Source organism: Oryctolagus cuniculus, chromosome 2, assembly GCF_964237555.1.
Source record: "Oryctolagus cuniculus chromosome 2, mOryCun1.1, whole genome shotgun sequence".
NCBI classification, from domain to species: Eukaryota; Metazoa; Chordata; class Mammalia; order Lagomorpha; family Leporidae; genus Oryctolagus; species Oryctolagus cuniculus.
Genome location: NC_091433.1, coordinates 179065498 through 179092026, shown reverse-complemented (window position 1 = coordinate 179092026; position 26529 = coordinate 179065498). Strand labels below are relative to the sequence as shown.

The following is a 26529-nucleotide window of genomic DNA, read 5'->3' as shown; positions in this document are numbered from 1 at the left end:
AAACGCGTTCACCTTTGAATTCCATTTTCCTGCACCACCCTCCTGGTGCCTGTGGCTCTCTCCCGCCTGTGGTGCGCAGCCTCCCAGCAGGGTGTTGTGTCCCCCCCACCCCCGGCCCTGCATAGCTTTTCAGGGTCCTCTGACAGCCACCCGGAGCCTCCTGGCCCTCACTGCCATCCAAGCTTTCACGAGATGTCACTTTTTGAACCCCAGGATCAGCCTTTCCTGAAAATTTTATCCCATGCCACAGATCCGAATTCCCATACGCCAACGTGGTCTTTTTTGCTTTGGTTTTTTTGCTTTTTAAATTTTTCTTTTCGTTTGTGTTACAAATGACTAATCACAGTCTCTTACAGCAATCAGCCATTTGCTGCAGCGCTTTTCAAAATGATCTTTAAAAGTCTGCTTACAGCAACAACCTCAGAACGCTAAAATTGTCCAGCCATAATCCCCCAAATAATTACTGTGTGTGCGTTAGCTAAATGAATCACTGTGTCTCTTCCGCTGCTGGAGAATCTATCAATGGGTATATGGGATATATTGAAAATGAAGCAATACTCTTTCGGGGGGGAATTATAGAGGATTTCATGGAAATGACCATCCATTTTGGGCATAGGGAAAAAACTTTGATGTGTAACATTCTCCTTTTAAACCTCACAGCTTGTTCGCGTGTATCACACCTGGGGACAGCCTCTGCTGGGCTGTGTAGCAGCCAGTGTCTGGGAACGCAGGCAGAGGGCTGAGGAGGGTGCTGAGAACTCTGGCCAGCATCTGTCTGTCTTCCCCAACACCCTGAACCGAAATCCCCTTCTGAGCACCTTTCTGCCCACTCACCGCTGGGCTTTTGTGTCCATTAATGAGCAGGGAGTCGTTGGGAAATACACACGGTGCTCCACAAAAGGCGAGTAATATAATCAGACGCGATTGTACTTCCGTACTCCGGCACTATTGCTGCTATTAATGTCCATTATCACTATATTACCTGAAATGTGTTTAACAATCACAGACCCTAATCAAGGTGCCTGTCCTGGAAAATGTGTATTCTCCCCATGCGGATCACACTACGTATTGCGCCGTTGCTGTTTTAATTTTTTTTTTTTTTTCAGATAATTGGAACCTGCTCCTGCATACTTTGAAAAGCAGTGTAGCAGGTGAACCCCTGAGAGGCTCAGAGCCTGTGCTTCCATCAGGGAAATAACACAATTTCCATGCGAAATGATTATAATATTATTCAGTGATTGTGTGGGGCTGGGGGAGGTCGTCTGTTTATGTTAGACTTTTCAGAGTGGCAGATTGAATCCCATCCAAGCAATCAGAGGTTCGGAGTCTCCAGCAAGAGTGCTCATACTTGCTGTAGACTCCCATCCCAGAGTCCTCCCTGTCTTTGCTAGCTGCTCAGGGTTCATTTCCTGCCACCAGCAATGGAACGGGAGTTGGAGGAAATAACTCCCACCTCCGCGACGCCCAGCTGCCAGCTGGGACAACCCGGAGACGCGTCTGCTGCTCCGTGCCTCCCAGGGGCCACCTGTCCATGTAGAGCAATCCCTGGCGTCTTTCCCCACTGACCCGTCTCATGCCCCTACTCTCCTGCCCAAGCTTTCTGGAATCGCCATCCACAGAAATCGCTTGCCTCCAATCCTCGTGCTGATGAGAGAAGCTGAGGCCTCTCACACCCTCCAGCCCACGTGGCGAGGGACTCCTGGCTTCGTGCAGAAGTATCTGTGCTTTATGGCTTTGTCATCCTGAAAAACCAAAAGTCTGAAGGCTTCTATTGGTCAGGGAGGTGACAGGTTTAATTTCTTTTTTCCCACCTCGTCTCTTAATTATCATCACTCCATTCAAGTGAGACAAGATGATTTAATCCGGGCGGCATTTAAAATGCCCATAATCAATGCCCTCCTTCTGAGCCGGTATCTATGTGCTCTTAGATAATTTATGTGTAATTTTAATAGATTTGTCAACTGCAGTTCTTCGTCATCTAAACAGGCTGCTTGCAGACAGAACACTTAATTTGCGCCTCAAAGTTATTTTTCATACACGGCTGTCGCACGGCCGGCAGGTAGCAGATGATCCTGTGGCAGACACATCCAACCCAGCATCTGCTGGGGATGAGCAAACGCGAGGTCTCCCATGGCTGCCAGCCGCGCCTGCTTACCCCTCTCGCTCTCAAGGGCTGGATCCCAGAGAACAAAGCGACTGCCAAGCAGGTGCTGACACCACAATCCCCACAGTCCCCAGGGACATGCAGGCACTGATGGAAACCCAGCTTCCAGTGGTAAAGCAGCTGTCAGGCCACAGGGGACAAGGTAGTCCTCCCTGCCTGTCCGCAGGGCAGGTTGGACGTGTGGGGCAGTCAACACCCCTGGTAGCACCTAAACACAGGGCTGGGTAGGAGGTGCTGAATAAATGTACTGTCCTCATCTCACAGTGGGACAGTGCTGCACGGCCCCTTGGAGGGTCCCGGGTGCCTGCAGGAGCTTCCTGCTCATCACCGTGCCCTGGATGACCGTTCCTCCTGCCATTTCTCATGCTCGCAAAGAACTGCGTGCATCCAACCCTTGTTTCAGCGCCTGCCTTGGAGGAACCCACACTGAGGCAGTTACCCTTCTGAGCAGCTCCCTGTTGGTCCTGCAGGTGCTGTCATTTTCCAGGACCTGGCAAACGCCCTGCCACCAGGCTGTCCCTCCACCCTCTGACCCCCTGCTGTCTCGCCAGCAGAGCTCCTGTAGCCCTGTCCATCAGCCACCTGTGCTGGAGGGTGTGTGGCAGGGCAGAGGGCAGCCCTGCTGGCTCCCAGCTGACTTGAACATTTGTCTTAGGGGAGATGGTACCCAACATGGAATGGGGTCCAGAGGCTGGGTAGGGGGTGGGTTGTGGAAATTGCCAAGAGTACACTCTCAGGGGGAAGGGTAGTGGAGAAGCCCCTGCCCTCCTAAGGGCTGATGCATTGCCAGCACCCGGGGAATTGCAAGGCGAGTGTGTTGCGTTCCAAGGGAGAAACATTCTCTGGACGCGGTGATCCTCGCCATGCCGGCTTCTGACAGAGAGAACCACGTCAACTCCTCGATTTTCTCAATGGAGTGCAATGTGTAATAAAATATAAATAGGCCTTTAAGAAGCATCTATGTGTTTCCTTTTATCAACCTTTGGTTGCCTGAGAGCCAAGTACAATTTTATATGAATTCTAGATGATATGTAGTATTTTTATTTGCTACTTCATTGCTAAATGTTTCTTATAAAACTGAAGAGGAAAAAAACCACACAGTCCCACATATCAAAGAAGAAGCAGATGGCTGGAAGTGACCGTGGGGGAGAGGCGGGGAGTGCAGTGGCTTCGGAAGGAAGTGCAGGGGGTTCCGCCGGCGGGGTACAGGCAGTTCCCGTGCCATTGGCTCCGGCTGCACTCTAAGTGGGCTATTAGTATTCGTAACATCTACAGGTATCCTTGTTATTTTTTTATCTTGTAAATGTACATATAAATGAGTATGTATTATTTATAGATGTCTTTGGATTTCGAAACATGGAGCTTGGAAAATGATGTAGCGCAGAATATTTGGGTTAACGCTCACAGGAGAGAGGAGGAGACAGGGACTTTCTGCAGGGAGGAAGCTGGGGCCGGGATGAGTTTTCCCGTCTTTTCTCGGGGACTTTCCTGGAAGCCGTCTGGCTGAGAGAAAGGACAGTGGCCCGGGAGTTCTCGTCCTCACTCTGAGCTCCTCACTCAGCCTCTCTTGCCCCTGGTTTCGCCGCCTGCATCGGGACATCCAGCCGTGCCAGCCCGAGGCCCTGTGATGTGGCACCGTGGTGCCCACTGCGCTGGGCTCTGGCCTGACTCCTCGGATCTGCTTCTGTGTGCAGCAGGTCGGTGAGATCAGTGAGCCGTAGGTGTGTGCGGGAGCCGCTTCCCCGCACCCGTCGGGAGAGAGCAGGAAAGCAGTTAGCCTCTCGTGCTATTTTCAGCCCCTTGGCTGTTTCTACGGCGGCGGAGAAAAGCCAGGTACTTACAGAAATTCCCAGTAATGACGGCGCAGGAGAAGCAAGCCTGTCTTGGTTTATTTTGAAGTGGCTAACTCCTCATCACTGGGTAAAAAGTTCCATAATCTCCAAAGACTTTCTTTCACAATTGTTTTCCTCAGATCCGACTTTGGATCTGTTCGGAAAAAATGGGTTTTTATTTGGCGAGGAAGCAATGAGGCTCGGGAGGGGGGTTCCTGGCTGCTGGTGCTGTGGGCTTGGGTTCCAAGGTGAGGTGACAGGGGGACTGGAGCCCTCGAAGCGCCCACCCTTGGCCTGGATCCGGGTGGGGGTGGGGGCAGGGGAACTGGTGGTGGAAGCAGAGACTGCGGCCTAAGTGTCTTCCTTCCACTGACAGCGTGAGCTCCCAGATCCTCTGTGGATGAACAGTGATGTCATCCCCGTCACACAGGCGAGGACCTGGAGGCCGCCGGTGGGAATGCAGGTGAGCTCAGCCACCCTCATTAAATGGCCGAGCCGCCATCGGGACCCCTGCTTCCACGCTCTCACCCCCTACCCGGAGCCCAGCCCTGCAAGGAGTGTCAGAGGCCCGGGGTTCTGGTCAGGGGTGATTCAGACTTGGTGGAGCAGATCCGCAAACCTCTGCTTCCCAGTGGAGGACAGACCCTCCCCTGCCCCGAGCTTGACGGCCCATCTGGGGCAGCCACGTTTCTCATCGCTTCTCTTTAAAGCTGTCAGGAGGCTGAGGCCCAAGGGTGGGGGCCCTGAGAGACCCTGAGCAGTAGCAGCTGCAGCCTGGAGCCGCCCCTCCTGCCCCCACAGCCTCTCCAAACCCGACAGGTGGTGCTCTGTCTCTAGGCACTCCCTGTGGGTCCACAGGTAGCCGGACTCTTGCCCAGGTGTGGCTCCCTCTGCAGTTGACGCGGTGGTGGTGTTGCCCCAGAGAGACAGCTGCCTATCTGCCTGTTGCTTTCTGTCCACCGCCCTCACCACCTCCTGGCCTGCTGTTGTCTCTCGCTCCCTGAGGCCCCAGTCGAGTCCTATTTAAATGTCCAGCTGAATCCAGGAGCCCCCATTGATGGGGTAGGTGCCATGAACCCTGATGCCCCACCCACCCCACCTGGAGTCAAGGGCGGTGTCGGAGCAGCGGCTAGACAGGGGAACCCCTGCCCACTCCAGCTCAGTAGAGCCGGCAGCTGGCCTGCCCGTGAATCAGCGACATCGTTGCCCGGCCCGCCTCTCCCAGCCCACGTGGCCGTCTAACGAGGGAGAGGAGATGGAGAGGCACTCCAGACAGCCCGCAGCTCCCGGCAAACAGCAGCGTCTTCATGAACGGCTTCAATTTATGAGTCTGAAGGAGAGACAACATCTGGGAGGGAATTATTGCAATTTAAAGGGAGGATGCAGGCCCGTTTCTAAGACGGAAATCTGGAAGCAGTGTCTGATTTTTTTTTTTTAAACTGGTTTGTATTCTGATCACAAAGCTATGATGTGAGCATCTTCCAGATGTTCAGAGAAAAACGTGGAAAATGAGTGGAGTCGTGCAGGCATTCTCCTCCTTCGAGCTGAGCTTTACTGAACACCTACTACAGGCTGGAGCCCCTTGCCCTCCCTGCCTCTTGCAGCCTTCAGAAAACGTGAGGGTGGTCCCCAGTATGGACCCAGTGACACTCCAACCTGCAGGCGCTGCCAGTGGAGAGAGGGGCCACGTGGTGGTGTTGCGTGGAGAATCCTTCATTTGACAGCTGTAGGGTCTGCTGTGGAGGTGGGGGGCGGGGCTGACTTGCCAGGGGTCTTTCTGAACTGTCTCAGTCTGGGTTCCTGGCAGAGTCCCAGCACGGTGCAGCTGAGGGTGCAGTCGGGCTCCGTGCACCCCGTTCTGGTCTCCCATGCTCCTCAGCCCAGACCAGCAGGGGATGGGGGAGGAGCCCTGTGCTGCTAGGCTGGCCCCCTGGAAGGCCCCGGGGGTGACATCACGCCCTAGCCTGACAGTCTCTCCAGGTCTGTCTGCAGCCTCTGTACCAGAGAAGGCAGGAAATCGTCCATGGGGCCAGGAAGCAGCCAGGTGGAGGTGGTTCCAGAAGCAGAGAGGGTCTGGGAGTGTCTGGGGGTGGCCACCGGAGGAGCCCGACTCGCCTGGATGCTCCAGGGGCCATGGGTGCTTCTGCTCTGGGGAGCGCTGTGCCCTGCTCTGGGACTTGGCATCACCCCTCCTGTGGCCGCCGGGCTGCCCCAGGGTGTGAGCGCTTCCTTAGGAAACTGTTGCTGTGACACAGGACAAGTGTGGCAGCTCGGGCTGCTGTCACGAAGCCCCACAGCCCCGTGGCTGCAACAATGGAAAGCGATTCTCTCCCATTCCACTGGGCAAGCGCAGCGTGGTCAGATGGTGGTGCGGGCTGTCCCTGCCACAGCCGATGCCTTCCCTCCAGGTCCTCCCTCCGGCTCTCCAGTGCTCGTGCTCCTTGACAAGGAGGCCCGTTCTATCACCACGTTGGATCCCTGTAGCCCCACTTGACCTCAATGTGCCCGTAAATCTCCAAATGCAGCCACAGTGGGACTGAGAGCTTTGACACAGGGATTGGGGTTGGGGATGCACCGTTTAGTCCCTAGCAAGGTGAGAGATGCAGAGGCCTAGCCCGAGGCATCGGTAGCAGACATTAGAATGGATCCGTCTGCCTCGTTCTCTGAACGTTGCTGTGTGTGTGTAAGTGTGTGTGTGGTCAGGGGGGTGTAGGAGGAGGAGGAATTGGGTTTTATCGATGGGTACAAGTGGCAGTGTCTGAGAGAAGGGTCTAGAAGTAGCAGATTGGGAGGAAAGTCAATTAGTACAGCAGTCTCCATGGGGTGGGGGTCACCCCTAGGGGTGGAAATAGGTTCCCAGGGTTGGGAGGGAGGGAGGGCGTGAAGCTCCTGTTCGAGTGGTTGGTGCCCTCCAAAGCTCTCCGACAAAGTCGTACTCCTTAGAATTTAATTTCTCTTGTTAGAGGGATTTAAGTGTGATTGAATTTGGTTTTTCTTTTGTGGGGGGGGAGGTATGGGGGGAATAATGAAAGAAAGAGAGGTTGAAAAACGCTGAGCTAATAGTAGTGGAGCAAGCAGGTGAGTTGCCTTCCTGTGAACAGAGGGGTGGGGGCTTCTGTGCAAGGAAAGGGGGTGACTTGGTGTCCTGACCCCTCCGGGACATCTGGAGGCTGCTGAGAAGGTGGGGGCGGGACAGCTGGGCTCCCCAGGGACTGATTGGAATGAGAGCTATGGCTAACACCTGTGCCTTTATTCAATCCGAGGGTGGTGATGGCAGAGCAGACACAAGGGCGCTCTATCTGCACTGCTCATGGGGGCCCCAGAAGTGAGGGGTGGCTGAGAGTCCAGAGCACAGGGCGGAGCGTAGAATCTGCAGACCCTGCTGTGCCTCCCTCGTGGACCGGCTGTGTAACTTCAGACAACTCTGTCCAGCCTCTGTCTCCCCATCTGTAAAGTGGGCATGAGGAAAGCAATCAGGTCATGAGTCTGTTAGAAGAGGTAAAGGAGGACACAGATGGGCTGGGCCTTGTAGCCTTGGAGCTTGGTGAAGTGTGATTCTCTCTCCATCTGGCATCGTGGGCTCTGTAGCCACTGTCATCCTCTGACAGGTCCTCGTGCCTGCCCAGGACAACACTTGCCAGGCAGGGCCTTCCTGAAACCTGAGAGCGAGTCCTGGGTCTCAGCAGGGCCAATCCTGGTTCCCCGGTGCAGGGCAGCAACCTGCCGCGTGCTGGGTAGACCCCTGGGCCAGCTCGCCAGCTCCATCTTTCCTCTTCCTTCTTCCTTTTAAAAGCAGTGCCTTCCGGACCCCTGGGCCCGGGAGCTGTCGGGTACCTGATGGATAAACCTTCTGAGAGCACTTACTTTTGTGTTGGCTAGATGCCTGCCGGCTTTGGTGAGCCCATGCTTGACATTGTGAATGGATGCCTTGGTTTTTTGACTTCTTTGAAGAAGGGGGAGCAGGAATGAGCCTTGTCCTTGCAGGATGTGCTTGGAGCAGACATTCCAGCCAGGAAATCCTGCACCTGGGCTGACAGGAGGGTGGGCTTGGAGCTGGTTTCCCCCTTCCGCTTTGCAGCCCCAAGTTCCTTTGTTTTTACTTTCTCCGAAAAAAGACTCCTTTCCCTGTGTACCGATGGGTGCTGACCCACTGGGTGCTGGGACTGTAACTGGAGAGCACAGTCAAGACCCAGGCAGGGACTGGCACTGTGGCGTAGTAGGTTAAGCCTCTGCCTGTGATGCCAGAATCTCATATGCACACCAGTTCAAGTCCCAGCTACTCCACTACCACTCTTGGTCTCTGCTAATGCACCTGGGAAAGCAGCAAAGAATGGCCCAAGTCCTTCAGCCCTTGCACCCACATGGAAAATCTGGAAGAAAAAAAAAAAAAACTCCTGGTTCCTGGCTTCGGATTGGTCCAGTTCTGGCTGTTGCAGCCATTTGGGGAGTGAACCAACAGATGGAAAACCTCTCTGTCTGTCTGTCTCTCTCTCTTTCTGTGTGTGTGTGTGTATGTGTAACTCTGCCTCTCAAATAAGTAAATCTTAAAGACCCAGACAGGGCTGTTGTCTGATCTTGCACCAAACTGGAGACTCCCTAATTGGTTTCTCCTCTCTTCCAGCAGTTTCTCCCCAAACAAAATTGCTATCTCTCATAGAGAAGTAAAAAATCCAGAGGCCCTTGTTTATAATCCTCTCAGCAATCCATTTGGCTCATGTCAGGTGCTGTCTTCACTTATAGACTTAGAGTGGATCTCACCCTTTCCTTTGAGTTTCATCCTGAAGATCTCCCAGCATTTCACCCAACAGCCTGTTTGGGGGTCTCACTCTCTCATTGGTCTTAATGCATTGTCAAAGTCAATCAGGATCTCTTAAGTGCCTCAATAAGGTCAAGGTCGTGACCTATTACCTACTATATTTTTTTTAAATAGAGCATCCCCTATATTTTGGCTTTTCAGTTTTGTTTTTCTTAATGACTGTAAGCTGTGCTTTGATGATGAAATTCATGGGCAGGAAAGGGATATTGAGAGCAGAGAGGTCACGAATCAAGTGGGAGGCGGCAGCAGCATCTTGCCTAGAGGTGAAAAACCACACCCATCACCCCGAGATTTCTTGGGTTCATTCCTGCATTTCCTTTTCCCAGGCAAGGTTTTCACAATGGAAACTTCAGGTTTTATGATGTTAACTTGGGAACAGAATGATTGCTAGAAATTGGTTTCTAGTCATTTAAAACCACTTTAAATGCCATGCGTCTCATCGGAGTTGAATGTATTTTGGCTGCATGGATGGCCTCCCAGAACAGGAGAGAATGGATCATGGCTCTGTTATCCATCACCATGCGATGAGTGCTGTGGAGCAGAGATTCAAATACAAGATCACGTCCATTCCCAAGAATCCCCAGAGCTGACTGCAAGGAGCGGCAGCTGGGTGGGAGGAGAAAGACCCAGAAAGGACAAATGGGGAAAAATAGACCAAGTCGCCGGGACGTAGACTAAAACGGAAGGTGAACAGATAACAGCAGGCAGCCCCTCAGGGTCAGGAAGGGCAAGGATGTTGTGAAACAGGGGCTCCTGGCCCTGGGACTCCGCGTGCCGGCAGCATGGAGGTGGTGCAGACTGCGCTGGTGAGGAGAGGCTCTGTGCACCAGCTTCTCTGGTTTGAAGAATGGGAAACAGGGATTCGTAGGAATTTAAAAAAACGAAACAAAACAAAATAAAAACTTCGCAAGGGTCACAAATCTTAGTGGCAACTCTAGAATTAGAATGCAACTCTGTCTGATTCCAAAGCCCTGCCTTCAACTCTCCCTGTTGGAGTCTTGAAAGGAACTAGACATGTTCACGTGTGCAATTGGGAGAGAGATAAATAAAAGGCCTGCTTAACAAGGCAAAGGCACAGTGTAAAGAAACCAAAATGGCATGGTACCCAGGGCTAACACTGGGGTGTGAGCCCAACAGAGAGGGGAGGGAGCTATTACTGGATCCCAGAGAGAGAGCCATGTGGGGCATCCTCTTGCCCAGCGCTCGCCATGACCTTCACTTGGGGGACACAGCCCATGGAGACGTGGCAGGAGGAAGGGGAAGCTGAGGAACACCTGCCCCCAGCCAACCCCCGCCCTCCTGCTCATGCCTGCCTGGGCCGAATCTACCCAGAAGCCAGCACGAGTCAGAGCTTGAGTGATGCCCTCCACACATGTCAGGGGAGCCTCCCAGGGCACAGAATAGGGTGGGGAAGCAAACCTAGAGGGGTGCAGCTCAAGTGAGGGCCCTTGCATTAGTACATTAGGGAAAAATCCCCCTAGAACTCCCCTGTGAACACCATTCACTTTTTTGCTCAAAACTGTTCCCATTTTCTCCCCTCGAAGTGGCCTCTGGAGGCTCACAGAGTAGGAAGGACAAGGCTTTGTCATCCGAGCAGCTTGGAGACAGCCCTGTGCTGCCTTCTCACCACTGTCCCTCCAAGCTGCTCTGTGGCCTGTGCTGAATTCGGCAGGCACAGCCGGGCTGCCCCCTGAGAGGTGGGTGTTAGCCAGCTGCAGAGGGTTAAGCCATCTGTGTTGAGAAGAAAGGGAGCAGCTTAGCCTGGCATTGACCTCTGAGAGTTTTGTCTCGAGAGATTGTAAGTCCTCTCTGAAGCCTGGTCACTGAGGTCTTAGGGCTCTCCTCCTTCTGGCTTCATCTCCTTCTAGAACCGCCCTCGTCCAGCCACAGTGACGCAAAATCCCTTGCTCTTCCCTCGGCCTGGGCTCTGCTGCCCCAGATCCCCACATGCCCACACCTCCTTCAAGTGTGTGCAGAGCCCTTCGCTCTTGAGGCCAGCCCTGCTGCCCTGTTTGAACTGCACCAAGCCCACCGGCACCTTCCCCCACCCATACACACACACTGCTCTATTTCTTCTTTGAAAGCAGCACCTACGACTATCACGTTATCCTCAGGCCTGTTGTCCCTGGGGTGTCTACCAGCTAGGATACCAGCTCCGTGGGGCCGGGACTGTTTTTTCCACACATGAATCCCCAGTGCCTCTGACACTGTCTGACATGCAGCAGGCATTCAATACATATTCATTCAGTGAGTGAGTGAGTGAATGAATGAACGAATGAATGAGATTCTTGAGAACCCAAACTGCTTTGACTAGAGGTCTCCTAGCCCTGTCTTCACCCACGTCCCCAGCCAAGGCCCTTTCCCCGAAACACATTGATCTGGTTGTTATCCCCAGCACAGCCAATACCTTGTGGCCAAAGTGATCGATGTCCCCTTGGGCTTAGTAGAGGAAGTATTCTCACCACTCCCCTTCTGTGTCAGAATTCAGTGGTGCCCTTGGCTTCCTCTGCTTCCCCCACAGAGGTTATTTCTTAATCATGAAGGGAACGCTCCATCTTGGGGACAAATAATATTTTTGCCACCTTCAGCTCTCAAATGGCTGTTTGATGTGGCTCCCGGCCATCCCTGTCAGTTGGAAAAGCTGGGGCCGAGAGGATGGGAGAAAGGCACGTGGAGTTGTCACGGAGAGCTGCCCAAGAGCTGGAGTTAGTTTACAAGAACACATTTACCTGTCCAAATCCTTCCTATCACACGACGCTTCCCTCTGCTCTCCGGGACTCCGAGTGCTAAGAGGAAAAAGGAAAATCAATTGATAATGATATATTCAGTTAAAAATATGTATATTGATTCCCAGGTTCTGACAGCCAGGAGATTTTGCAAGGAACAATGTCATATGCCATCGCAAAAACGGCTTTCTGGCGAGTTGCATTGGACAGAGGGGACTGTGAGGGGCTGTGTCCCCAAGATAGTCTCTCCACCACGTAGTAAATCTACTTTGTTTCTTTAATTCTCTCCCATCCTTTCCCTTCCTCAGGTCCTCTTGCCTGTTGACTAAGAGAAGTAATGATTTATTTTTTAATTCTAGAGTTTGTGTCCTTTGCAGCATTAGAGACAAATTTCCCAGTTCCCCCATCGCATGAGTGTTTGGGTGGGAGACAATGAGTGCCTTTGTTCTCGCTCTTAGTCACCGATAATGACTCAGCAGTGGGCAACAGGGCTCTGTGGGGCAGGACGTGGGAGGGAACCTGGCCTCTGCTGTTGGGGGGTTCCTGCTGCTGGCTCTCGCCACGATCTGTGTATGCCCTGTGGGAGATCGCCTGCTGCACAGCTCAGCCACTGGGGGACCCAAAGCAGAGCCCAACATCCATTTGGAGGGGAAGTCCTCTAGATGCTTGCTGTCATCTGGATCTTGTTGCAAAAATGTGACCTTTTCTCCAGCCGCAACCCCACCCACTCTTTCCGCCTCTCTTTCTAGGCTGTCTGGCTTCCCGGCGATGCTCGCGCTTGGCTGACTGTTGGTGGCCATCGAGGTTTCTGCATCCTGGGGACCAATCCTGAGCTTGCCAGAGACGGGCGGCGCAAGGTAGGTGTCTGCTCGGTTCACCTGGAAACCGAGTGCTGTGCACCCGGGCACAGCTGGCTGCCTCCTCTCATCTGACTCTCGGGGGCAGTGGGAATGTGCCCGGGACCCTCACTCTTTCCATAGGTGAGATTTCTGGATGGATGAAATCTAATAGGTGAGGCTGGAGGTCAACTGGTGTCCAGGCTTAGCAGAGCCATCGTGCGTCATCCTTCTGCAGTCAATCCGGGAGAATTGTTCTGACTCTTGGTTTACCGACACCTGGGGGTCCAGATCTGAGGGTGGCCAGCAGCCAGGTGGTATCCTGGAAGCACCTCAAAAACTAGAATTCCCCTTTTGTTATTTAACAAATATAAGTCTTTTAATTTAACTTTTTATTATGAAAAGGTATTATAAATATCATGAAAATAGTATTCATTTATGGCAAAAAGATTTAAAAGATCATATCTAAAATTATATAAATTATTTAGATAATCAGAGCTAACCATTTTGCTGTCTTTCCAGACTTTTTACACACACATACACACATACGCACATACACGCACACGCATGGACACACAGGATCCTACTGTCTGTACTGTTTGGTCCCATGAAATGTCAAGGCACATTTTAGTGCCAGTAAATAGAAATCCCTGTCATTTTTATGGGCTGTTCTGGATACAAGAATATGTATAGTTTACTTACTGCCCTGTGGTGGGCCTGTAGTGTATTTTGAAGGTTTATTTTGCGATTACAAATAACGGACACATTTGCACGTGTACCTCTGCGCAGTCACTTGCATATTTCCTTGGGGTAAATTTACAGATGTCTGGCCTAGCGTTTGGATTGCAGGTTCTCTGACCAGGTTCAGGCAGCCAGGAGGGAGTGGGGCAGTGCAGTCTTCCTTGTAAGGGCAGGAGTCTTAGGAGAGTCTGCAGGATCTCTCTGACGCCCACCAGGAGGGCAGGAATGTGCCGAGGCTGGGAGCCTGGGGCTGCCGAAGGGGCTGGGTCTGTGCCTGGAAGGAGGCAGGTTGCCTAGCTGGGTTCAGGGCAGTGGAGGCTGAGCCGGCCCGGCCTTGTGTGTCCTGCGGCTCAAGGCCACCTTTGCAGTCTCACGCTGCAGGGTCTGGGGCTGTAGTGGCCCCAGGAATGCTGCATGCACCGCACAGCAGGGCCTCCCCCCTGCACAACGGCCTCAACTTCAGCTTCACTCTGCTTTCTCCCGTGGCCTGGTTCTCTGCTGCTTAGAGAGGCTTCTCTTTGGACTCAGAGAGAGTGGGATTAGGGGTAACCCTGCACACAGAGAACCCTGGTACAGAGACTGGACACCGAGGTTCCAGGATCCCAGGCTGCAATCGCTGCGATCGTCTACAGGAAATGGGAGGAGGCTCCAGGTGGAGCTGGATTGGTTACTGGATCCCCACATCCCAGCCCCACATACACACACGATGTGCGTCCAGCCCACGGCCACCCAGAGCCCAGCAGGGCTGCCTGAGAAAGACTGGCTCCTGACTGCGAGAGCTGGGGGCTGCAGCCCACGGCTGCTGGCACCACTGGCCCAGCCCACGTGCAGTGCCCTGTGGGTTACCCCGACTCGCTGCTTGTGCCGTGACCATGACCAGCAGGACCCAGGAGCAGACTGGGAGACTGAAATCAGAACCGTGAGCCCTGGGTTTGGTCCCCCGAGCACTCCTGGAACCTAGCAGAGGCCCAGGCAGGGGCAGGAGTCTGAAGAAAGACACAGGGGCTGCCCGTCACGGAAGCTGGCTTCCCTTGGTTGTGCCTGGGTGTCCCAGAGACCAAGTGTGGTGGGAGCACAGGTAGAGAGACGCTGCAGCAGAAAGCTTTGGCTCCTTACATGCTGGCCTCAGTCTGAGGTTTTCTGTCCCCTCCTGCTGACACATGGAGGCCCTGGGACTCTTGTTCACCCCTGTTCTGGACAAGCAGGACTTTAGAGTGGGGAGGGAGCCTGTGGGAACACATGTCTGTCTTCCCTGCCATCTGGCTGCCTCCTAATTCTGTATTCTGCCCCTTCCCTGTCTCTCATGGGGCTTTGGGTCCCCAGCCTCCAGCATCATGCATGCACAGGACGGGAAGGTCCCACAGTCCCCCATGGCCCCGGTGACCACGGTGACCGTGTACCCAGCAGGGCAGAGAGGAGGTGAGCAGAGGTCTTGGTCCGTACACCACTGGAAGCTGGGCCCACGCTGGTGTCTCCAGAGCCCTGGGGAGGGCCCTGGAGGAGCCTTCCTGCCTCTGTCCCTGGGACTGGCTCTGCACTACCATCTAGGCTGCATGTCCCCTGCCTGGCCTGTGTGCTGGGAGGACATTGCCAGCGTCCCCAGAGCCAAATCGGTGCCTTCCCCACCACCACCCCCACGGCTTCCCTGTCCATGCCCTTTTGGCCGCTGTGGCATCCACCCCAGGATGGAACTGCAGGTAGATACATCAGTGCTGCACCGGGCCCCTTGTCCTCTGCTGCTGCCTTTCCTGGAATCTGGGCACTCAGGTCCCTCGAAGGCCAGGTGCCGGAGCTTAGCTGTGCCCTTGGCCCCGCCCAGGCATCTCCTGGGCTTGCAGGGCCCTACCCGGTGCCCTGCAGCTGCTCCCCAGCCTGCCTGTCCGCCTCATAGTCACCAGGCGGCCTAGTCGGTGGAGACTGGAGCCTCTCTCCCTGTTACTGCCCACCTGGGGCGAGGTATTTGTGCCACCAACCCCTTGAGCTTCCCTACCCACCCAGCATCCCTCCCTGCTGCTGCTTCAGCCCTGCTCAGGGCTTGATTCTCAGACGGCTCCGCTGCCCCAGGCCACACTGCTCCAGCGCCTCTGTCCCATGTGCGTCACGGATGCAGCCTGGCCAAAGCAAAGCTGCTTGGTTGCTGTCTGCAAAGGGGCCCCTCAGCAGGGAATGCCCCAGCCCTCCCCTTCCTCCCTTGTCTGGGGGTCTCCACCTGCTTGGCCTTGGGCCTCTCGCCTTCCTTCCTGGACCACAGGCTCTTGGGGACAGGGCTCAGCCCCCTCTGGCGCACAGGCCCGGCATGTGGGCACCTCACATGGTTAGATGGCATCATCTTGTTCCGAGATCCTGGAGTCCTCACAGGCGGCGTGGTGGGGAGGCCCCTGGAACGGAGACCGGCCTCTGGCTGCTGGTCCCAGATCTGTCGGGAACTCTGGCAAACGCTACAAATACCCCGGGGCCTCAGTCTCCTCAACTGTGAAATGGGAGTAGCCCCGAACTGCTTACCTGTCACGGGCAGAGAGAGGTTAAGAGGAAGGGGTGGTGCCACCTGAGCTGGCATGCTCAGCTCTCAGCGCACACTGCACTCACCTGGAGCGCTTTGACAGTCCACCTGCCAGCTGGGCCCCGACTCTCCCTCCGGGCTGATGCAGAGCTCCGCATGTCATGCCATGGGAGCTGAGACGAAAGTCATGGAGGTTTTGCAGAACTATAGGCCTGAGCCACGTAACTCTTCTGTCCTTGCTGACATTCTAAAACCTGCCCCCTGGGTCAAGCTCCTGGAAAGCTGGGCAGCCTGGCCGTTTCACACAGCCCTGTCATCTCACACCCACCCCCCCAAAATGCTGTTCCCTGGGCCTCTGAGCTGCTGGGGCACCTGCTGCCTATAGGCCACAGTGATGTCCCCATGCTGGGGAGTCTGTGGCAGTTCACGACTGCCCTGTCCCTGGGTTTCCCTCACCAGGGGACCCTCGGAGAATGGTCTCAGATTTCACTGCAGGTGTATCCTCCACGCCACTCTGCTGGTCGCCCCCAGACCCACACACGTGCGGTGATGGAGCAGCTGCTTGTGGGCGCCACGCGGATTCTCTGCATGTGAAAATCCCCGGATCAATGGTGGAGGAGCGGGCTCTCTGGGACATACGCCCGGGGCATCAGTGTTGTTGTAAAAGTCCCTAGGAAACTCCCAGGGCAGGTGGGAAGGTCAAAGCACGGCCAAGCCTGGGGGTGGATTTGTGGCCTCTCTGTAGCCCACGTATGGAACTTTCTAGATGTGGTTTCATACATGTGACATTCCGTCCTCCAACACTGGTTTTTCTCACTCCTACCTTTGATGATGTCTTAATGTATCGTCTTAGTCAGATGCAAGGTGAAAACAGAGTAGGAGGCTTCCTGCTTTTCTCTGCTGGAACCTGGGCATGGGTCCTTTCCCACCCAGGCCTCCAAGGAGAGCAGGCTGGAGTCTCCCATCCCTCAGTTGCAGGAGCCAGGTCAGTGGCCTTCCTTCTGGTAACCCCATAGTGGGGAACTGCGGCCAGTTCTGCCCCAACCCCGCCAGGCCCCATGGAAGAGGCTCTGAGGGTTTGCAGCATCTGTGAGCTGCAGCGGGATGGGGAGGCTGGTGCTGGCCAGGGAAGGCTGCCAGGGCATCACTGCCTTCTCTGCCCTGCTGGTCTGCTCTACTCAGCCACACGCCCACAGCAGGTAGAGATGGTCATCAAGAGACAGGGGAGGGCCAGCAATGGACCTTGCCCCAGCCCTGGGTGCAGGGTACTCACGACCAGCATGCATGCAGGCAGTGCCACTTAGCTAATGGCAGGTAGGTAGAGGCCATTTGGTGGTTCATTTTGGCTGCAGAACCTCACGTGGCACCCAGGCTGGAAATAGTTTTTTTGTAAGCCAAGTTTGGTTTCCCAAGTAGGCTTCCTCCTCCCTTACCTTGCACCTGCCCCAGTGGCCACAGCTGCCACAGTTCTGAGTTTGTGCCTGGCTTAGAATTCAGCAAGCTTTGCCATGAGCTGGAAAACTCAGAAGGAGGGGCACCTCCTCCTAATTTGCACAGAGACACCGAGGAGGCCGCGAGTGGCCCAGGGACGGCACCTGTATGCGTGTGTGACTGACCATGCTCCTCAGTCTGTGGACTTCCATCCTTCCTGGGTGACCTCACTGACTCATACTCCAGTGCTGCTCAGAACAGCTATGCTTCTGTCTTCCAATCATACATTTCTCTCCCTCCTGCCCGTCCCCACCGGGCTGCAGGCTGAACACCAGCACATGGTGATGCAAAAGATGCTCCAGCCTCATGCATTCCTTCAAGTGCTTAGTGGTACCCACATTGTTCAGGGCTCTAGGTCTGGGATCCAGAGAGCTCAGGCCCGAGTTCTGTCCACAAGGAGTTTCCAGCCCAGTGGGCAGCCAAGTGACCAGACAAGGTCTTAACAATGATTCACGACTAAGACGAGGGGGAACTCGTACAAAGTGCTATGGAATAACAACTCGTTTGCCCAACAGACGTTTCCTCTCACCTGGACAATGCCACACAGGATATACGGTGACCTTATGAGAGAAAAACCCTGACCCAGAGCTTACATTGGAGGGCGCAGAAGTACTCAGCAGCTGGCTTAGTTTGGTGGAAACCAAGGTTATAAAGAAGAGATTGGGGGCCGGCGCCGCGGCTCACTAGGCTAATCCTCCACCTGCGGCGCCGGCACACCGGGTTCTAGTCCCGGTTGGGGCGCCGGATTCTGTCCCAGTTGTTCCTCTTCCAGGCAAGCTCTCTGCTGTGGCCCGGGAGTGCAGTGGAGGATGGCCCAAGTGCTTGGGCCCTGCACCCGCGTGGGAGAGCAGGAGGAAGCACCTGGCTCCTGGCTTCGGATCGGTGCTGCGCGCCGGCCGTAGCAGCCACTTGGGGGTGAACCAACGGAAAAGGAAGACCTTTCTCTCTGTCTCTCTCTCTCTCACTGTCTAACTCTACCTGTCAAAAAAAAAAAAAAAAAAAAGAGGAGAAGATTGGAAATTGAACTGTGTGTGTGTGTGCGCGCACACACACACATGCACATGCAGGGAACATTCTGGGCAATGGAGACAGCAAGGGCTAAAGGTAACAAGAGCACTGGAGAGATGGCAGCGTACATGCTAAGGAAAGGCCTCGGAATTGGGACAGGTGGCTGGAAAGGTAGCTGTGTCCTGGCTGCGAGGGGCCCTCAACATCACGCTAAGCCTCCCAGAGTCACCCTCTCTGATGCGGGGGGCACAGCTGACAAGGCACAGGACACTGGGCAGAGACCGGCATCACCGCCGAGGCCCGTGCCACTCTACTCCCCCAATCCCAAGACACACCCCTTGGCAGCTTCATGCTCTGGACAGCCACTGCCCCAACCCAATCTTGCTGGAATACCCAAGGCTTATGACATAACGTCACCGCTCTGCAGCACGGCCTCTGGTGCTTTTAGTTTGCAAAGGGTTTGCACAGTCCCCGCTACTGATCATAATAGAGATCCCAAGGGCAGGCAAAGAAGATGAGTGTTGCCATATGTTACACCAGGAAGCAGTCTGAGGCCCAGAGAGGGCTGATGTCTTGCCCAAGGCCAATCCAAGCAGAGCAGGAACTAGGATCCTTATCTCCTGGTTCCTAAGCCGGAGGCCACTCTTGCCCCATGCCCACTACCACTCCTTATGTTAAAGCCTAAAAAGCTCTGAGCAAGTGTCCATCATGGTCCAGCATGCCCTGCATGACCGTTCACTGAGCACCTGTTATGTGCTTAGCCCCGATGCTGAGTGTCCACCTGCTTGGCCTTGATGTGGCCCCAGCCCCCACCAGGAAGAAACAAAGTCATGTCGGGGTTATCCTTCCTCCTACCTACCACAGTCCAAGAGACCGAAAGGGACAGCCAGTGGAGGCTAAAGACCGCTCCTCTCACCCCCGTGTCCGCTCATCCAAGCCACGCGTTCGGCTGCTAATACATGCTTTTCCTCTCACTTGTAACTGAGCGGGATGCTGAGAGCGCGGGAGAGGCTGCACCTCGCTCACAAAGCTGGAGCTCACTTGTGGAAGACAGACGCAGCCTAGCAACCCTCACGGGCCCTTCCTTTGATTTGTAGCAACTCATTTAGATAAAAGCATCTGGTACGTAAGGTAGCAACAACACAAAAATCATTAAAAGCGAATTTCTGCTTGTACAAAGTAACCTAGTAACAGCACAGGAGGTAACAATTAACCTGGCCCCCCTTTACCAGGTACACAGGCAGGTGCGGAACGTGGGGAATGAAAGTCGGAAAACGGAGAGGTTTTTCCCAGGTCCCTCGGGGGTCAGCGCTTGGGGATGTGCACGAGGTGGCCCTGCCAATCATCCGGAGAGCTGCACCCGCCCATTAGCACGTGGTCCAGGTGTCCTTCTCTCCATCCCAGAATAAACGCTGCAATTATTTAGCAATTGTGCAAGCTTTCTAAAACGCCTTCAGAGTGCTGTGCCGTCTTGCGCAGGTGCACACCGAGCTGCACCTGCTGACCTTGTGAGTCGGCGAGAGCCGGCGTGCCCCACGTCAGCTGGTTTCTACGTGGCCTCCACTCCCATCCAGACCGACTCACCTCCCTGATTTATAAGTGCCTACATCCCACCTGGGAGCACTTTGTCCTACCAAGCCCTGGTCTCTCAGACAAGTCTCTTCCACCGCTCCCATCCATCCTGGCAAAGAGCTCCCGTGGGAACCTCCTCCCCGCCTGCCCCACCCCCACCCTGACACTGTGACTTCCCCGGCAGCCACTTAGCACTTGGTTCTTCCTGGTTCCCGCATGGTTCTTGTGCCGTCCCGTGCCCGCCACACTCCTTGCCCTGCAGAGCTGAGCATGGCGCATGCTCTGAAAAGGAGCTGCTGAACAGCCAGAGAGGGTGCCAGTGCCTCTGGCTGTGCTGCTGGGCCACCCAGCCCCATGCTTCCCTCCTCCCCAGGGGCCCGCTCGAGAGGCCACTGGGAGTACCTTACAGGCAGGGGCCATGTCTCGGGCAGAGTCTCTCCCCCAGAATGTCAGATGCTCCTGGGCTCCCTGAATGATCAGAAGCAGCTCCAACCTGTTGTTGGAGCAGAGTGGCAGCCTCAGGGCAGTGAAGGGGCGCACTGGCCTGGTCCTCCCAAGGCTGCCCACTGCAGGGGACACCACATGCCCAGGCCTGAGGACCACGGCCCTGCAAGTAGCCAGGCCCCTGCGCCCAGGCTTTGATATGCCCCGGGCTCTCGTACTGCCCAAGTTCACACTAGAGCCGCATTTAGAAAGGTCCTCAAAGGGGCCTGGTGGCTTCTGACAACTGGTTCAGGAAGCACTCAGAGCGAGCAGCAGAGGGTTGGGGCCAGGAGCACGGTTGCCACCACCGCACTGCCTCACCCTTTTCTGGCTGTGCACTTGCAGGTGCCTCAGTTTCTCCACCTGCAAGTTGGGCTTACACCTCACAGGGGTGGGGAAGAACGCATGATGAATGGGCTCGGGCCCCAAGAACGGCGCAGGAAGTGTGGGCTTTTCAAGGCTTCACTGTTCTCAGTCTCTAGGGCTGGGCCCTCAGCTGGGTCCTGCCTGATACAGACTCTTCAGGACCACAGGGCTTCTAAGGAAGGTGCCACCCACTCCCACCACTGAGGCACCCTGCGGCCACCAGGGACTTTCCTCCCAGGAGGTGATGCTTCTCTGCCCACAGGGTCCACGGGGGCTGCTCCTGTTCCAATGCTCTGCTCCTCTGTGGTGGGTGTCTCCTAGCACCTGTCACAGCCGTGTGTCATTGACCTCTGCAGCCCTGAGAAGAGCCAGGCTCCTCCTGGGGTGTGATCCAGCAGCCTTAGCCCAGACAGGGACAAATGGCTGAGAATGGCCGCAGGGCTCATCCCGCCCACCCACGGCTGCCTCCTCCACCTGACACCCCGAAGGCCGTGCCTGCCCCTTGTTGGATCTCAGGTTCCTTCACTGTGTCGCAAGAGGGTTAGGTTCCTGACTGACCCCCGAGGACTGGTCAGGCTGTGTGCCCCCGGCAGTGACGCACTGGTCGCAGCCATGTGGGGACTCGGGGACTCGGCACAATTAGCACTGTGGCTTAGGAGGTATGTCAGCATGTCCTTGGGGCATCTCTCATTAACGATTATGAAGTCATTATCTGGTAAATAATTCATAACCCGAGAGATGGGATAAGCCGCCAATAAACAATAATCCATGCAGAAGGAGGCTCGGGAGGGCCAGGGCGGCCACGGCCCTGCAGCTCCCTCCTCACTTGTCAGCCCCGCCATGCTCGGGAAGCCTGCCCAGGCCAGGCCCATGGCCCTCCCCTGAGGGGGGGCAGGCTTGGCCTCTGCAGCTGGGGCACTGAGCATGGGCGGGGTGCCTGGTGCCCGGGGCTGAGCCGAGCCCTTGGCATGCACCTCTGTGTCCTCTGGGCACTGCATGGGGATGGGCACTGCTGTTGTCCCTTCACCTGGAGGCAAACTGAGGTCTAAATGATTGACCCAAGGTCCGGTCATCAGAAAGCCTGGGGGCAGCACGACATGGGAGCCATCACCCTTGGCCAGGTGTCCCACCCAGTCTGCTGTGACCTCCAACCTCTCACCCCTCCATACGACTGTGCCTCCCCCATAAGACTGCTATTACCAGAGACCTGCGTCCCCCTCTAGCCTCCCTCCACCCTGCCCAGGAGGTGCATCACAGAAGCCTGGATCCCAGCCTCACCTGGCTGGGGAGTGAGGTGCTTAGTGGGCTGCTTAGGCTTGGTGGTGGTGGTTAGAGGCCAAACCAAAGGCACTGGGAGGCAGTGGCAGGGCAGGCCTGCAGGATGTATGGATGCCCACCTGCTAATAGGGCCGTTGTGTTCCTCCTTGTCGGGGCTGACGTCGTGGCGCTCCGGCCTTGCTCCCTCGGGCAGCAGCAGCCTCCTGGGGAAGGGGCTGTTTGCCCAAACACAAGAGGGCCAGCTGCAGGTTGGCCTGCAGGACTGGCTTAGCCCTGCTGAGAGCTTCCATGCCATCACGCTGTCAGCAAGGCCAGGGGCCAGCACGAGATCTGCAGGGCCATTTGGAAGACCTGCCCAGTGCCCTGAGGCTGGAGGGGCCCCACAGGCATCCCGCCCTCACCACTAGGAGGCCCCATTTTTTTTTTCTCCTGGTGAGGGGCACAACAGACATGATGAGCAGCCAGGCCAGCAGCAGCCTTCCTGAGCCTGCATCAGGACGGGTCTCTGTTCAGCAGTCCTGGCAGCCACAGGCGCCCTGAGTAGAGAGCAGGGTGGGACCGCTGGACGCCGGGCCTGTAATTGTCACACGTCTGGAATGTTACACAAACCTCCGCGGCCAGACTGTGTGGCAGAAGAAGCCACAGTGGCTCCGTGTGTGCTCATTTCTCAATAACTGTGGTCAGCAGCCTGGGGCGAGACTGTTAGCCTTGAACCTCCCGTCTCCCCACAGCCTGCAGGGTGGTCAGCACTGGCAGGTGCAGCACAGGGGCTTGGGTCTCCTGTGGCTTCCAGAACAGCTCCCTTGACCCGAACTGCCTCACCGAGGGGTGGGCTTCTCTGCTCACAGACCCCTGCCCTGGTCCCCAGCTCCTTGCTGCCAGACAGGGACAGGTTCCCCTGCCAGGCCTCTCTGGTCTCTTGACCTGCTGTGGGCGTATGGCTGAGTAGAGCAGACCAGCAGGGCAGAGAAGGCAGTGACGCCCTGGCAGCCTTCCCTGGCCAGCACCAGCCTCCCCATCCCGCTGCAGCTCACAGATGCTGCGAACCCTCAGAGCCTCTTCCATGGGGCCTGGCGGGGTTGGGGCAGGACTGGCTGCAGTTCTCCACTGTGGGGTTACCAGAAGGAAGGCCACTGACCTGGCTCCTGCAACTGAGGGAGGGGAGGCTCCAGCCTGCTCTCCTTGGAGGCCTGGGTGGGAAAGGACCCATGTCCAGGTCCCAGCAGAGAAAAGCAGGAAGCCTCCTGTTCTGTTTGTTTTCATGTTTCAGGGTTCAGAAGGGCTTGCAGGGGGACTTAAGAGGATGCATTAAGACATCGTAGGGGCCAAAGTTGTGGTGTAGCAGGTTAAGCTGCCACTTTTGCCACCGGCATTGCATATCCAAGTGTGCTATTCTCAGCTACTCCATTTTTGATCCAACTTCCTGCTAACACAGCTGGGAAGCAGCAGATGATGGCCCAAGTATTGGGTCCCTTGCCACCCACAGAGGAGGCCAAGATGGAGTTCTTGGCTCCTGGCTTCAGCCTGGCCCACCCCCAGCTGCTGCAGCCACTAGGGGAGTGAACCAGTGGATAGAAGATATCTCTCTCTCTCTGTCTGTCTGTCTCTGTCTCTCTGTCTCTCTCCCCTCCATCCCCCCATCACTCCAGATTTCAAGTAAATAAATCTTTTTTAAAAACTAGATGTTGTAAAAAAAAAAAAAAAAAAAAGAAATAGGAGTAAGAGATGCAGGTGTTTGGCACAGGGTTTAGTCGCTGCTCCGGATGCCTGTATCTCATACCAGAGTGCCTGGTTCAAGCCCCAGTTACTGCAGTTCCCATTATGCTTCCTATTGATGGGCACCCTGGGAGGCAGCAGGTGGTGGCTCAAGTGCCTGGGTCTCTGCCACCCGTGTGGGAGACCTGTGGGAGAGCCAGATGAAGTTCCGCCTCCTAGCTTTAGCCTGGCCCAAGCCCTAGCTATTGCAACCACTTGGATTATGAATGAGTAGATGAAAGAGATCTACCCTCTCCCTAAAATAAAGCAAATTAAAAAAAAAAAGTAGAAGTGAGAAAAGCAAGTGTAGGAGCAGGAAATGGAGCAGGAGATATCACCTCCTAACACCACATCTAGAAAGTTCCATACCTGGGCTATAGGTGGGCCACAAGTTTACCTTCAGGCCTGGCCAGCCCCTGACCTTGGCTTCCCATGGGAATCGCCTGGTGAATGTGCTGACTGATATGAAACCATCTACCACTTGCTTCTCTCCAGAAAGATGGGGGCACACCCCACAGTCTGTGTTCAGAGTCTCACCCCTTGTCCGGACACTTCCTCCCTCCCACCCCAGGAGGCGGGGCGGGGGGCTGCTCGCCCTTCCAGGTGGCTGCTCCAGCACATTAGCACAGCACTTTGGGTGTTCTGGTTGTGCATAGATTGACAGGAAATAAAACTGTTATTTAGGCAGGGGGCAGGGCCAGCCCCAGGGATACAAGAATGGCTTTCGTCACACAGCAGAGAGCATGGCATTTCTGTGACACACAGACCCCCAGAGAGAGTGCTCCTTGACACGTGTATCCCCATGTCCCCAGGGAGGGGTGCTGGGGGGTGGGTGGCACACTCACAGAGGCAGCCGGCCTGCCAGGCCTCCTCCTCCTCCCCTCCTCCTCCCACAGTAAGCCCTGGGGATGGATCGTCCCTGACACTAAAGCCTCTTCCCCAAGATCTCCAGGGAAAGAAATTCCATCAGCCCCCGAGTCCCGGTTCCGGAGGCTCCTGCGGGCTTTGCTTCTATCTGACCTAAATCTCCCTGGCTGCAATTTAAGCCCATTTTCCTGTATTTTGTTTGGAGTGGAAGTGGAGCACGGCTAGTCCCCAGCTGCCGCGGCCGGCCAGCTGAGCCCTCACCACCACGCTCTCAGAAACCTGCCCTGGTGCATCCGTCCCGCGTGGATGCATGAGCTGAGGCTCTGTGGCAGGGAGCAGCTGTGTGGGTGTGGGTGTGGGTGGCCAGGCCCCTGCTGCAGGCTCAGCAGTAGTCTGTGGTCCTGACCATGAATGGGCTTGATGCTGGGGGCAGTGGGGGGCAGACATGTGAAGGGATCAGCACCTCGCAGTGGGAAGTTCAGGTGTGGGCTCTGGCCCGGGAGCTGGGATGAAGAAACGAAGAGGGCCTGGTCCCATATCCGGTCCCAAGTTCAGGTTTGAAGACACAGTGCTGCGAGTTCTGCTCCCCTCACTCTGGACCCTCAGTGTGTTTTCTGCAGCCTGAGTCAGCCAGCGGCGACACAGGGGTCTGCACTCCACAATTCATTCTTGTATCGATTGATACTGGAAGGTAGCCTGCCCTGGGCAAGGGTGCATGTCTGGGAGCTCCTCAGTGGGGTGCAAGGCATCTGGCCTAGTGGTTAGGGTGCCTGTGAGGCCAGCTGCATCCCGCATGCACGTGCCTGGGTGTGACACCCAGCTCCAGCACCTGACTCCAGCTTCCTGCTAATGCAGGCCCTGCCAGGTAGCAAACTATGGCTCACATAATTGTGGTCCTGCCACCACACAGGAGATCAGCATTCAGTGCCTGGCTCCTGGCTCTGACCAGCCCAATCCTAGCCATTGTGGGCATTTGGGAAGTGAACAGCAGAAGACATTCTCTCTCTCTCTCGGCCTCTCAAATAATAAAGTTCTTTTTCTTTAATTTTTTAAGTTTATGGGAAAGTTGAATTAAAAGATAAGTTGATTTTGGTGCAAATAATGTCAAAATCTGTGCATATAAGGGATCTTCAAAAAGTTCATGGAAATGCATGTAATAAAACATTACCTGTAGGTTTCAAATTATTTTGCCCCAGAATAAGCTTATCTTTCCATGGTGTTTTTTTCTTTTTTTCCCACGGCCTTTTGCACTGCCCTTCTAGTCTCTGGAGGCTTCTGCCAGCCCCTTGATCCACTGGACTGCTAGGTTTCTGTCTTGTTTTTGTGCCTTTTTGCTTCTGGGAACAAATAACCCCCACTTGTCTCTGCTAAAGATTAGCTGCTTTGTCGGACATTGAAGCCAGTTCCTGGAAGAGTTGAGTTCGTGGTTTTAAAAAAAAAAAATAAAAAACACCTGATTGGGAGCTGCGTATTGCAGCAGCTGCGTGACTCAGTTTAAACAGCAGTGACGCTGAGTGGCCCTGACAACACTCGGGCAGCGCGCAGCGAATGCAAGAGCAGAATTCTTATTTTCCCTAGGCTGGTGAAATTAAAACCTTCCTACTCCATAGGAAAAATGGAGAGAAACCGAATCCCTTTTTCCTATGCAGTTACCTAACTCCAATACTGAGATGTGAGCGAGATCATTTGACTTTTTTTTTCTTTTTCCATTACTCCGTCAAAAGCCCCCTCCACCCTACTTGGCTTCAATACAATGGAGAGAGAAAAAAAAAAAGAAGCCCTACATTGATTGAATTTAAATAATGGGACTTCCATTAATATCTTCCATAAAAGATGATTGATTCTGACTTGGAGTTATGGGAAGTTGGGGCTTGTGGAAGTAAACAGAGCAGTGGTCGTTCAATGACAGTGCTGGTTGAAGCCCCCCCGCCCCGGGGTTGGTTAAATGCATGGGCTCCCAGAGGACCTCTGGAGGGAGTGGGGCAGCCCTGGGCCTGGTACCCTGGCCCTGACGCTCCCTGCTTCTCCACACTGTAGCCAAACATGAAACTTGCTTCCCTGGCTCTGGGAACACCAGAACTTTCCACTTCTCTG

The 26529-nt window shown here is 55.1% G+C and overlaps 1 protein-coding gene across 2 annotated transcripts in view; it reads left to right on the top strand.

Annotated features, from left to right (window-relative positions):
* The window catches only part of KLHL29 (kelch like family member 29), a 283407-nt gene that overhangs the window by 70677 nt on the left and 186201 nt on the right, over positions 1-26529 (top strand). The window contains exons 2-3 of one of the 2 annotated variants that reach the window (XM_008254788.4): positions 4373-4459; positions 12288-12395. In XM_008254788.4, coding sequence (XP_008253010.1) covers positions 4397-4459; positions 12288-12395 — 171 coding nt within the window. In that variant the 5' untranslated portion in view covers positions 4373-4396. The remainder of the gene's footprint in view (positions 1-4372; positions 4460-12287; positions 12396-26529) is intronic. The other variant, XM_008254789.4, reaches the window with a different exon arrangement.